The 15,000-nt window shown below is 40.9% G+C and overlaps 1 protein-coding gene across 1 annotated transcript in view; it reads right to left on the reverse strand.

Moving 5' to 3' along the window:
- LOC138980424 (alpha-tocopherol transfer protein-like) overlaps positions 1–3,358 on the reverse strand; it is an 18,318-nt gene extending 14,960 nt beyond the window's left edge. The window contains exons 1-2 of the mRNA XM_070353293.1: positions 3,186–3,358; positions 946–1,179 (exon numbers count right to left, since the gene is read on the reverse strand). Coding sequence (XP_070209394.1) covers positions 946–1,179; positions 3,186–3,327 — 376 coding nt within the window. The 5' untranslated portion in view covers positions 3,328–3,358. The remainder of the gene's footprint in view (positions 1–945; positions 1,180–3,185) is intronic.
- Positions 3,359–15,000: the final 11,642 nt, after the last annotated feature.

Here is a 15,000-nt window from a genome sequence, read left to right on the forward strand (position 1 = left end):
AAAGAGGAAGAGAAGGTAGAGGAAAAGGAGGTAAAGGAGGATGAGGAAAAAGACAAGGAGGAGAAGAAAGACATTAGAAAAGAAGGTTTAGTCTTTGTAAATAAAATATTTAAAAATTCTTAGAAAGGTTTTTTTTAAGTGTTGGTCGACATTCTCACCCTCTTTCTTTGTATCGCTCTGTTTTGTTCTGGGGAGGGGAGGAGGGGGGGGGGGTATGTTACATTGACAATATGTAATATTTTGTTGCCTTAATTGTGTTCACTGACCTGGAAAGATGAGGTAGACCTACCTGGTATCTTTACCTTTGTGGTGGCCACCTCTCACCTGGAAAGATGAGGTAGACCTTCCTGGTAGCTTCACCTGTGTGGTGGCCACCTCTCACCTGGAAAGATGAGGTAGACCTACCTGGTAGCTTCACCTGTGTGGTGGCCACCTCTCACCTGGAAAGATGAGGTAGACCTTCCTGGTAGCTTCACCTGTGTGGTGGCCACCTCTCACCTGGAAAGATGAGGTAGACCTACCTGGTATCTTTACCTTTGTGGTGGCCACCTCTCACCTGGAAAGATGAGGTAGACCTTCCTGGTAGCTTCACCTGTGTGGTGGCCACCTCTCACCTGGAAAGATGAGGTAGACCTACCTGGTATCTTTACCTTTGTGGTGGCCACCTCTCACCTGGAAAGATGAGGTAGACCTTCCTGGTAGCTTCACCTGTGTGGTGGCCACCTCTCACCTGGAAAGATGAGGTAGACCTACCTGGTAGCTTCACCTGTGTGGTGGCCACCTCTCACCTGGAAAGATGAGGTAGACCTACCTGGTATCTTTACCTTTGTGGTGGCCACCTCTCACCTGGAAAGATGAGGTAGACCTTCCTGGTATCTTCACCTGTGTGGTGGCCACCTCTCACCTGGAAAACATTTTTGTGACTGTGTGTTTGAAATTTCTCACCTGGAAAGATGAGGTAGACCCTCCTCCCCAGCTTGTCGCGGTGTGTGTGGGGGTAGGACATGTGTGACTTATACACGTGCAGCACGTTAGACGGCTTGAGGCCGGTGAAGATCTCGGGGTCTTCTTTCCGCATCCTGTAGTAGTTGAGCATCAGCTCGAACGCCTTCTCCTGGTCGAACTTCCGGCTGCGCAGAAACTTGATGAGGAATTGTGGGTCCAGCCGTGGTCTCAGGCCTGTGAATAAGAAGAGAGGAAAGGGAAATGTCGATTGGTGATATATCGGTGTCGTGTTGTCAATTCACCTGGCATTACGCAGCTGATCATATCTGGAACAAACTCCCTTTGTCTCTACGTCTCAGTCCATCTCTGCCTTCTTTCAAAGCAAATCTCAAGACTCACCTCTTCAGAGAAGCATTCTAGAAGATTAATGTTGATGATGTAGTTGTCGCGACCCTGTGAATGTGCACTTTCGGATGAACAATGTGTACTGTGTGTGTGTGTGTGTGTGTGTGTGTGTGTGTGTGTGTGTGTGTGTGTGTGTGTGTGTGTGTGTGTGTGTGCGTGTGTGTGGACATGTGTGGGTGGGTGGGTGTGTGTGTGTGTGTGTGTGTGTGTGTGTGTGTGTGCATTATAATTGTTGTGTATACTGAGGGTCCGTTCCTGTGAGAGCCTCTGGATTTTTGTAACATTTATGTTTTGTTTTTGGTTTTGTTGTAAAGTGTTTATGATTGTGTTCTATTCCGTCAATGGCGTCATTCTGGTAATGATGTTGTTATTGCTTTTGTAAAGCGCTTTGTGTGTTCGAAAGCGCTATAGAAATCACCATTATTATTATTATTATTATTAGATGTCTGTGAATAAGCAGAAAGCGTATGGGAGACACTGGAGAAGACCAGATAAGATAGATGCGATAATCTTTCTTTTACGAGGGTTGCAGCATAAGTACACAAGCGAGCTTTTTACACCCCCGGTATAGGGGTGTGTATAGGTTTCACTCGATGTGTTTGTTTGTTTGTTTGTTTATTTGTTTGTGTTCGCATATAGATCTCAAGAATGAACGGACCGATCGTCACCAAACTTGGTGAACAGGTTCTATACATTCCTGAGACGGTCCTTACAAAAATTGGGACCAGTCAAACATACGGTTAGGGAGTTATTGGTGGATTAAAATTATACAAGGACTTATAGAGGAACATCTTAATGGTCAAAGGGAAATAACCATTCTCACTCAGTCACTGCCACCAACTGAGAAGGTTATTTCCCTTTGACGGGGGTGTTTTTCCTACCTCGTAGGAATTTCTTGTTTTTAACCACCCCTCGTACGGAGAGAAACCACTCTAACTCCAAACATACATGTATGTATTCATATCTAAATAAAATCATAGGGATATGTGCACAACAATGAAGGTATATACTATGATTAAACGTTATGTGTGTTCGCGTATGGTAAACTACTGAAAGCTTGCACGCCCTCGAAACCGAAATGCGCAAGATGAATTGAAGTTGTGTATCAGGAGAAAGAGTGGTTCAAGGGGAAAATGTCGCAAGATAGTAACGTGTTTGCATGGTTGGTAAATAATCAGTCAGCCAAAACGAAAAAGCACGCTTTGACATGGGGTCCTGATTTGGCCTATTATGGTCCGCTGGACCCGAAAAGCAATAGCTAACTAACGCTTTGACATCATTGGTGACAGCTTGAAGGGTTTGACTTATAGAAGAGTTTCGTCTACGCTGCTCATGTAAACATTCTGGAATAGTCCTTACGTGAACAAATACTGAATACCCGTCTGACAGCTACCGTGTTCTTTCAAACTCACTCAAAATACTTGACAGTAAATATTTGTTTACGACACCTACCACGCCTATTCATCACTACCACCGCCGCCCCGAATACCACCACCATCATCATCACAACCATGGCCGCTATCACCAACAACGACAACAAAAACGACGACGAAAGTGACAACAGCATCAACAGCAATAACAGCATCAACAGCATCAACAGCATCAACAGCAACAAATCAACGCCAACAGCAACACCACAAGCGACGAAAACGATAGCAACAACAATTACAACAACAATAACAGCCAAAACATCAACACCAACGACAAAAACGACAAAACAACATTGAAAACGACAACAATAATAACAACAACAACAACAACGACAACGACGACAACAACAACAACAACAAAAACAACAACAACAACAATAATTAATAATAACTTGATAAAATGACCTGGATACTGTTGCAGACGGTCTCGGAAGGCTTTCAGTTCCAACATCCGGGTGTCTGGATCTTCGTTAAGTTCCTTTTTGGCAATCTCCAGAGTTTCAGGCTTCAGAGTGCACTTGTACTCAAACTTGTCTTTGTTGGCCATGTTTCGTCAACTCTCTGTACCTCCTGTGCAAACGAAAAAGTTGCGTAATTAAATATTATTTCATAATTAACTTTTTTAAGGAGAGAAGAAACTGAAACCTGTCTTTACCTCCCCCCCCCCCCCCCCCCCCCCAAGGGACCAACCAGTGTTTGTTACAGACAGGTGGTCGCTATGGAAAGGTGAAGTATATTGAAGAAACACTCGTCTTGGGTCTTTCGAAGTCGTGATTGTGAGCAGGTGGTTGCTTTCTTTCTTTCTTTCTTTATTTGGTGTTTAACGTCGTTTTCAACCACGAAGGTTATATCGCGACGGGGAAAGGGGGCGGGAGATGGGATAGAGCCACTTGTTAATTGTTTCTTGTTCACAAAAGCACTAATCAAAAAATTGCTCCAGGGGCTTGCAACGTAGTACAATATATGACCTTACTGGGAGAATGCAAGTTTCCAGTACAAAGGACTTAACATTTCTTACATACTGCAGGTGGTTGCTTTCGAAAGGTGGTCACAATGGCAGGTTCCACCGTGTTTGTTGTATTGCATAGCTGTTTGAGTCGTTCAATGATCATATAGTGCGGGGATATAGCTCAGTTGGTAGCGCGCTGGATTTGTATTCAGTTGGCCGCTGTCAACGTGAGTTCGATCCCAGGTTCGGCGGAAATTTATTTCACAGAGTCAACTTTGTGTGCAGACTCTCTTCGGTGTCCGAACCTCCCCCCGTGTACACTACATTGGGTGTTCACGTTAAAGATCCCACGATTGACAAAAGGGTCTTTCGGTCCGTTCATTCTTGAGATCTATATGCGAACACAAACAAACAAACAAACAAACAAACAAACAAACAAACACATCAAGCGAAACCTATACACACCCCTATACCGGGGGTGTAATAATCTTAAGGGCAGTGTCCTACTCGTGGAAACAGTACGACACCCCCATCACAGACCCGGCCTGGTATTTACGTGGAATAAGGCCATCCCTCTACTTGGTGACATACCCACAATGAACAGCCTGGATGTTCTGCGGGAAGAGCGGGATTTTTTCATGAAATAATTTTACAAAATGCCACTAGTGTCAAGAAAAAAAAGTCATGAAAAACTGTCCACTCTCCACACAAAGAAGCCAGGCTGTTCATTGTTGGTATGTGTTCAAATGGATTGACTTTCAGTGTCACAAGTGTTAGTGTTAGAAATGAACGGGGTATGAATGTGCTGAGTCAGAGGACGCTTGGTGCGAGATCCTTTGGGATTGTGACAGACTTATGCCATGTAACCGTCGCGATATAGCGGGGACATAGCTCAGTTGGTAGCGCGCTGGATTTGTATTCAGTTGGCCGCTGTCAGCGTGAGTTCAAACCCACGTTCGGCGGAAATTTATTTCTCAGAGTCAACTTTGTGTGCAGACTCTTTTCGGTGTCCGAACACCCCCCGTGTGCACTACATTGGGGTGTGCACGTTAAAGATCCGACGATTGACAAAAGGGTCTTTCCTGGCAAAATTGCTTAGGCACAGTTAATAATTGTCTACCTATACCCGTGTGACTTGGAATAATAGGCCGTGAAAGGTAAATATGCGCCGAAAAGGCTGCAATCTACTGGCCGTATAAAATTTCATCTCACACGGCATCATTGCAGAGCGCCTAGAACTGTACCCACGGAATATGCGCGATATAAGCGTCCTATTGATTGATTGATTGATATAACCTTCGTGGTTGAAAACGACGTTGAACACCAAATAAACAAACAAACATGCCATGTAAAGCCCTGGCCACATCCGAGAAGGTTGAGACAAATGGAATTCACTGGAATGACTCTGCCTTTTAGGCAACAAAAAAATAGTCTGTTTACGGTAACCCGACCGACCCTATTTTTTTCGCGCGACCCTAGACTTGTTTTTGGCATTTGGGAAAAAAAAGAAAAAAAAAACCGTACAAATATGGTTTTTTGGAAAAAAAAGAAAAAAAAGAAAAAAATCCCGACCTACCGACCCTATTTTTTTGGCCTATGTTACCGTAAACAGACCTATTTTTTGAGGGGGCCTTAGCGCCTTTCATAACGTGTGTATAGTGTTAACAGGTGCTTTGTCAGTAGCTTCGCTGAGTACTGTCGCGGTGGCCCCATTATCTCGCTTCACTGAACGTCACGTCCTTTCCCGCTATCCCCTTTAGGCAATTAGACTGAGCATTTCAAACGGTGATGTGATGACAAGGCGAACCATGAAAGTCGTGAGAAAGAAGGTCACACGTAGTATGAACCTTTCGGTTCTGAAGCACTCATGCCAGCTGGCAACTTTGGTGGTAGGGGGGGTTGGTTGTTGTTGTTGTTGTCGTTGTTGTTGTTGTTATTGTTTTTTGTTTTTTGGTTGTTGTTGTTGTTGTTGTTGTTGTTGCTGCTGCTCTTGGTGTTCTTGTTGATATTGTTCTTGTTGGTGGTGGTTCGTTTGTTTGCTTTGTGCTGTTTTGTTTTGTGAGTGTGTGTGTGTGTGTGTGTGTGTGTGTGTGTGTGTGTGTGTGTGTGTGTGTGTGTGTGTGTGTGTGTAGATCTGTGTGCTTTAACTTTGATATTTACATGCAGTACCCATTTACGCCTCCCCCCTCCCCCCTTGTTAACCAAAGAGCTATTGAAGCAAAGCTTAGACTCGATCACGAGTAATCTACTTAGAGCTAATTCATGGGAACTGCCCGTTTCCCGGTTCAAGTCCGCATTTGAATAGCTTCATTTACGTGTACGACCTTTTCTGTGCAAAAATGTTCCGAAATAGGATCGCACTAAAAATGACCCGCGAGAATCTTACACCAGGCCAAACACGCAACCAACAATTGGCGACCGTTTAGATTATAAAATGTAAGGTGGTCCTTTAGGGCGAGATAACGAGATAGTTGGGGCTTATTTGTGATTTTCAGCTCAGTGGCCGTAGGCTTTTCTTTAGTTTACCTTGTCTTGGCCAAGCTCCGTGACAAAAGTCAAGGCAAAAACAACACAAAATGTTTGTTTGCGATGCCAAGGCCCAAAAATTTGGCTCAGTAGGTCGGTTACATTTTGTTGTATTGATTTGTTATTATTGACATATGCACTATGAGGGTTTTTTGCCAGAAATTGTGGGAACTGTGTCCTCTGGGTGTCGGAGAAATTAAACTTCCTTGTTAAGTCTGCAAAATCAAGTTTTGTCATTTATAATTAACATTAACAGACATTTGTCTTCGACACGTCTAACCTGCCTGTCAACGATCATAAAACACACATCGAATAAGAGTTATCAGGACATTTAGAGACAGAAGCACATTAAACACATCGAATAAGAGTTATCAGGACATTTAGAGACAGAAGCACATAAAACACACATCGAATAAGAGTTATCAGGACATTTAGAGACAGAAGCACATAAAACATACATCGAATAAGAGTTATCAGGACATTTAGAGACAGAAGCACATAAAACATACATCGAATAAGAATTATCAGGACATTTAGAGACAGAAGCACATAAAACGCACATCGAATAAGAATTATCAAGACATTTAGAGATGCAGAAGCACATAAAACACACATTGAATAAGAATTATCAGGACATTTAGAGACAGAAGCACATTAAATACATCGAATAAGAGTTATCAGGACATTTAGAGACAGAAGCACATAAAACACACATCGAATAAGAGTTATCAGGACATTTAGAGACAGAAGCACATTAAACACATCGAATAAGAGTTATCAGGACATTTAGAGACAGAAGCACATAAAACATACATCGAATAAGAGTTATCAGGACATTTAGAGACAGAAGCACATAAAACATACATCGAATAAGAGTTATCAGGACATTTAGAGACAGAAGCACATAAAACACACATTGAATAAGAATTATCAGGACATTTAGAGACAGAAGCACATAAAACACATTAGTTATTATGTTAACAGGAACACCTGTTGGATGAATGACTCAATGTGTTTAACCACCATGAAGCAGGCAAAGCGATTACATGTAGGGCAGGGCAATATAAGCTACTTCTATATATTGTAAAACTTGTCGTACCTCAACTAAAGCACTTGGGATCTTACGCCTATACCAACCAGAGTTACTTCAGGTTAATTTTGGGATCGTGACAGGTATTTGTTCAAACGTTGTGCAATGTTCTGGAAAAAGTGTTAAACCCATCATACCCATACGTAACTCTGAAGTTCACCTGCTTCAAGTAACATTTCGTATCGTTACAGACAAAATGTTAGATCTTTACAGGTATTTGTTCAGACGTTGTGCAATGTCTCTCCGCCTGACGCGAGGCACCGATTCAGAACTGGAAGTGTTGGGTTGAACGAGAGTTTACAATCACAATGCTACCTTTGTTTTCCCTCTCACCGAAAAAAACCAAAGTCGCATTAAAGATAATCAATGCATTTAGTCAATCTATGGGACTCACAGAATAAAGCTGAACGCACTGCATTTTTCACCAATACTTGGTAGGATATGACAGGTTGGCCGGTGTAACAGGAAATTTTTACTCCACAAAAATTTGCTCCGGAGTAAAAATTTCGTACGAAATACTTACTGCGAGTACACCTTTCGTACAAGAAAAGAACTCCCCAAGGTACGAAAAAATTACTCCCTCGACGCAATTTTGACTCCCCAAATTTTGTACTTCCAGTAAAAATCTCGTACGCAAAAATTGGATGGGGGCGAAGGGATAATGCCAATATGTTATCTCGCACAAATAAATGTCGCGCTACCCTCCCTCCACCCCTTCCACCACAAAGACTAACAGGGGACAGGGGAGTAAAAGTTGCGTACACCTGGCGTGGGCAGTAAATTGCTCGTGTTAGGGTGGAATGATCTATTCCTTGTTTATTCGTCAGAGGAGTAACATCTTCGACCGGATGTTGACTCGGAAGACACCTGTCGTTAGAAGTAATTTTCTCGTGTTATGGGGGAGTAGTTTTTTCGTAAAGGGAGTAAAATGTTCGTACGAAATATTTACTCCGGAGTAAAAATCTCACCGGAAACTCTACTGCCGAGACAGCGCTGACCCGTTGTCTCGGTAACACAAGACAAATGAACCTAACTTGCATAAAACAGATTTTCGTAATTCATGAGTTTGTTTTCAATCCAAATACAACACATGTATCTATTTGTGATTAAAAAAATGATAAGGAATACAAAACAGTCATTTTTAAATGAAATGGAAGCTCAATGTCCGATCATGTTGAAAGATTGTTTGACTAAAAATGTCAATCAATTTGATTGAAAAATGCCACAGTGCCGGTGTAGTCGGAAAATAACACTGCAGGAAAAAAAACACTACAACAGTGTTTTTTCCCCAGTAAACTATCACTGGGAGTGTTATTTTCCTAGGAAGATTACACTCCTTCACCCAGGTAAAAATGACTACGCCCAGGAAATTAACACTACCCCAGGGAAAAAAGACTGCTCTAGTTTAAGTGTGCACTTGCAAACAAAAATGATTAAAATTCAAAATCGATTTTGCAGATATTACAAGGAAAGCTACTCTTTTCTGAAATCCACGGGACACAATTCGAACGCGTTTCGGCCAAATAAAAAGCCACATGCGCCTGTATAACTAAAATATGAATAAGCATAACAAATAAAACATACATAATCAACATACTGGCCTTGCCTTAGATGAGCGAGAGTGGGATGGGAGGGTGGTGACATACTGTACATGAAGGGAAAGTTTGTGCGCGCGCCTGTGTGTGTTTTTAATCGAAGACAAATGTCGCCAATATTTTTACAGAGTGACGTTAAATAAACGATTTTATCATCATTTTATCATCATCATTGCCATCTGAAGCAAATTTTTTTATTTAATTTGTTTATTATCTCATCATTCCTGGTTTTCCGTTCATTTCAAAAGATAATTAGGTCGACGCATCAGTGAATGCTTTGTTTTTTCTATGAATAAATGTTTAAAGCATCAGTCTTTCTTGTTTGTTTTCAGAATCAAAAAAAAAACTTAGGTAGGCTATGTTATTGGAACGTTAAATGTGTGAGAGAAAAACAGCTTTGCGTTCACTGAATTGTTTTCTTTTCGTTTGTCATCATTAGTATTGATTTTGATTCGTTAACTGTTGTCCGGAAGGGGGGATGGGGGGGGGGGGGGGGGGCATTAGGCTAGATTAACCCATGCAGGCGTGCGTGAAAAAAAAAGAAAGAGAGAATGCTTTATGTCCTACAAGCTAAATATTTCGCCTCTTAAGGACAAGATATGGGTTATATGATTCGAGTTTTAAGCACTCATGGCTTTTGACGAGATACACAAATGTATGCGTGTTTAGGTGGTTTCAGCCATCTGCACTTATGGCAGAATGACCGAGGTCTTTTACGTGCCATTGTGGTGACACGGGGGTTGGACATAGCTTCCGTCTCTGGGTCTGCACATCAAGTTGACCCGTGTCCAGTGCTCTACCAACTGAGCTCCCCAGGCGTGCGTGTGACAATTGAACGATTCATATAGGGCATGCCTACGCGTGCATGGATATGGTGTGCGTCAATGGATAATAGGCTACTGGGGTTAGGGTGTGTCTCATATGTTAACATTGACGGACGGTAAATAGGTGTAGCACGCTTAGACCGAGTCACGGGGCGGGGATGTAGCTCAGTCGGTAGCGCGCTGGATTTGTATCCAGTTGGCTGCTGTCAGCGTGAGTTCGTCCCCACGTTCGGCGAGAGATTTATTTCTCAGAGTCAACTTTGTGTGCAGACTCTCCTCGGTGTCCGAACACCCCCGTGTGTACACGCAAGCACAAGACCAAGTGCGCACGAAAAAGAACCTGTAATCCATGTCAGAGTTCGGTGGGTTATAGAAACACGAAAATACCCAGCATGCTTCCTCCGAAAACGGCGTATGGCTGCCTAAATGGCGGGGTAAAAAACGGTCATACACGTAAAATTCCACTCGTGCAAAAAACACGAGTGTAGGCTACGTGTGAGTTTCAGCCCACGAACGCAGAAGAAGAAGAAGAAGACCGAGTCATAATGAGGCCATGTCGGTAAACAAGAGCAGCACGGACACCACTGTGAAAACTCTATTTCGCAAAATGTCCACAAGTAAATATTTATCTAAAAATTCCTTTTGACAACGTTGTCATAATTATCAATACTCTGTTTCACAAAATGTCAAGAACTTAATTAGTATTAGATTTCATAACTTTAACTCAGGCACGTTTTGTCTTATTGAAACCCTTTTTTACAAAATGTCCAGAAGTTACTATTGATCTAAAAATTCCTCTTGGCCGCGATATGATATCAATACTCTGTTTCACAAAATGTAAACAACTTAGTCTTAGAGTTCAGAAGTTCAACTCAGACACGATTTTGTTTTATCAAGAGTCGTTTACTAAAATGTCTCGAGCTAAACATTGATTTTCGGAGATTGAGGCTAACAAGGTTAAAATAATTGTGTGGCCTGCTGAAATCAAGTAATTCAAACGAAATACATTGATGATGAATTTTCATTCACTGCTTGCGCTCTCTCTCTCTCTCTCTCTCTCTCTCTCTCTCTCTCTCTCTCTCTCTCTCTCTCTCTCTCTCTCTCTCTCTCTCTCTCTCTCTCTCTCTCTCTCTCTCTCTCTCTCCACACACACACACACACATACACAGACACACACATAGACTCACACACACACACACACACACACACACACACACACACACTCACACACACACAGATACACCACATGCACACACTTGCACACGCACACACACACATACACACACATTAACACACACACTCACACACACACATTCACGCACACAAATTCACGCACACAAACACACACACACACACACACACACACACACACACACACACCAACACACACACACACTAACACACACACACACACTAACACTAACACACACACACACACTAACACACACTCACACACACACACACACACTCACACACACACACACACACTAACACACACACACACACACACACTAACACACACATACTAACACACACACACACACACACACACTAACACACACACTAACACACACACACACACACACACACACACACACACATTGACAAAAATGAGAACAACCTACCTGGACTCCCTTGTCTTAATAACACCAATTATGTATCCAACTGTTAAATAAGACAAGTTCACAATTTCGACACCAGCATTGGGGCGTTCTGCTTATATCAAACTTGAGCGGTGTCACCATGGAATATTACTGGCGGTATTTCACTAGTTCTGTTTCCCTAGCAACACAGCATCAATCGATTATGGCTTTGTCTCGCAGGTAAATTCCAATACTGAAAACAACAGAATTCTGGACTCTGGTAAATTCCAAGTTCTGTGATTTCAAATCACTCCCAGTACTCAGTGTTTATCACGTACAACAGGCAATCCACACACACTGTGAATAATCATTTTGAATAAAGAGTATACGTTGTGTTATGCGTATACAGTAATTATTCACTCTTTGGCAGAGAGGACGCACTCGTAGGATCTGTCGCCCGCTCTGGTATTGACCGGACTCTAATGTCGATCGTTAACGGGAGGAGAGACATTGAAGTCACGCAAGAAAAGGATCTACACACACACACACACTAACGCGCATGCGCGCGCACTAACACACACACGCAAGCACACACACACACACTAACACACACACACACACACTGACACGCACCCACGCACGCACGCATATACCCAAACACACACACACACGTACACACACTGACACGCACGCACATACGCAAACACACACACACACACACACACACACACACACACACACACACACACACACACACACACACACACAGAGGTACCTGATCCTATCATGTCACACACAAAAAAGAGAGCATGATATGACATACAACAACACCGTCAGCAAATAACGATATATAACCTAGACAGGATTGAGTTCAGTTTACCACCACGAGCAACATGCAAAGGGAGAGAAGTCAAATTCATGTGTGAAAAAACATCTAGACACGATACAGGAACTTGACATTGTATTCACTATTGCTAGCAAGAATAGCTAAAAGGCCGCTAATATAAATAGGACGCAAGGCGATCAGTGCTACCGTTTCATTAAACTTTCATAACTTTTGATTTTTTTTTTTACAAACTCACTTTGTAACACTATTTTTAAAAAGATATAGTCTGGCTATTCATGGATTAGGCGTACAGTTTCTTTCTTTTTATCATATTAATTGCCTCCCTTGAATTTTGTTAGTGAAACATTCTGAGAAAAAAGATTTGAAAGTCAAATTAATGCAATCAAGAAAAATCGGTCGATAACTTGTGAGGAGACCTTTTTATTTTCTTTATTTTGGAGGATATCACTATGCCGTTTTGATGTTTTAGAACACTTTTATTCTTTATTAAATTGTACATGTCTTCGACTGTTTGCAATAATTGTCTTGTTTAGTTTTTCCTTCATATACCCTTCAAAACAAAAACCTGAGTAAAACCAGTTGTGGATATCATACTTGGTATGAAAAGACTAAACCCAGCGCAGTATCTTGATGACAATATTTGAAACAAGTCGCGTAAGGCGAAAATACAACATTTAGTCAAGCTCAGTCGAACTCACAGAATGAAACTGAACGCACTGCATTTTTTCGGCAAGCATCATCTGTCCACCGCTTGTTCTGAGCGTGTTTTTAATCCAAACATATCACAATCTAAACATATCATATCTATATGTTTTTGGAATCAGGAACCGACAAGGAATAGATGAAATTGTTTTTAAGTCGATTTCGGAAATTTAATTTTAATCATAATTTTTGTATTTTTAACTTTCAAAGCTTGTTTTTAATCCGAGTATAACATATTTATATGTTTTTGGAATCAGCAAATAATGACAAATAAGATGAAATAAGATGTTTTTGCATCGTTTTATAAAAAAATAATTTTAATTACAATTTTCAGATTTTTAATGACCAAAATTATCAATTAATTTTTAAGCCTCTAAGCTGAAATGCAATACCAAAGTCCGGCCTTCGTCGAAGATTGCTTGGCCAAAATTGTAATCAATTTTATTAACAAGTCGCGTAAGGCGAAAATACAACATTTAGTCAAGCTATCGAACTCACAGAATGAAACTGAACGCAATGCAATTTTTCAGCAAGACCGTATACTCGTAGCATCGTCAGTCCACCGCTCGTGGCAAAGGCAGTGAAATTGACAAGAAGAGCGGGGTAGTAGTTGCGCTGAGAAGGATAGCACGCTTTTCTGTACCTCTCTTCGTTTTAACTTTCTGAGCGTGTTTTTAATCTAAACATATCATATCTATATTATTTTGGAATCAGGAACCGACAAGGAATAAGATGAAAGTGTTTTTAAATTGATTTCAAAAATTTAATTTTGATCATAATTTTTATATTTTTAATTTTCAGAGCTTGTTTTTAATCCAAATATAACATATTTATATGTTTTTGGAATCAGAAAAGGATGAAGAATAAGATGAACGTACATTTGGATCGTTTTATAAATTTTTTTTCTTTTTTACAATTTTCAGATATTTAATGACCAAAGTCATCAATTAATTTTTAAGCCACCAAACTGAAATGCAATACCGAAGTCCGGCCTTCGTCGAAGATTGCTTGGCCAAAATTTCAATCAATTTGATTGAAAAATGAGGGTGTGACAGTGCCGCCTCAACTTTTACAAAAAGCCGGATATGACGTCATCAAAGACATTTATCGAAAGAAAGAAAAAATGTCCGGGGATATCATTCCCAGGAACTCTCATGTCAAATTTCATAAAGATCGGTCCAGTAGTTTACTCTGAATCGCTCTACACACACACACACAGACACACACACACACACACATACACCACGACCCTCGTCTCGATTCCCCCTCGATGTTAAAACATTTAGTCAAAACTTGACTAAATGTAAAAATGAGGGTGTGACAGTGACGCCTCAATTTTTTACAAAAAGCCGGATATGACGTCATCAAAGACATTTTTTTTAAAAATGAAGAAAATATCTGGGGATATCATGCCCAGGAGCTCTCATGTAAAAATGTCATAAAGATCGGTCCAGTAGTTTACTCTGAATCGCTCTACACACACACACACACACACACACACACACACACACACACACACACACACACACGCACATACACCACAACCCTCGTTTCGATTCCCCCTCTATGTTAAAACATTTAGTCAACACTTGACTAAATGTAACAAGTCGCGTAAGGCGAAAATACAATATTTAGTCAAGTAGCTGTCGAACTCACAGAATGAAACTGAACGCAATGCCATTTTTCAGCAAGACCGTATACTCGTAGCATCGTCAGTCCACCGCTCATGGCAAAGGCAGTGAAATTGACAAGAAGAGCGGGGTAGTAGTTGCGCTAAGAAGGATAGCACGCTTTTCTGTACCTCTCTTTGTTTTAACTTTCTGAGCGTGTTTTTAATCCAAACATATCATATCTATATGTTTTTGGAATCAGGAACCGACAAGGAATAAGATGAAAGTGTTTTTAAATTGATTTCGAAAATTTAATTTTGATAATAATTTTTTTTAATTTAATTTTCAGAGCTTGTATATAACATATTTATATGTTTTTGGAATCAGCAAATGATGGAGAATAAGATGAACGTAAATTTGGATCGTTTTATAAATTTTTATTTTTTTTTACAATTTTCAGATTTTTAATGACCAAAGTCATTAATTAATTTTTA

This window comes from Littorina saxatilis, linkage group LG11 (genome assembly GCF_037325665.1).
Source record: "Littorina saxatilis isolate snail1 linkage group LG11, US_GU_Lsax_2.0, whole genome shotgun sequence".
NCBI classification, from domain to species: domain Eukaryota; kingdom Metazoa; phylum Mollusca; class Gastropoda; order Littorinimorpha; family Littorinidae; genus Littorina; species Littorina saxatilis.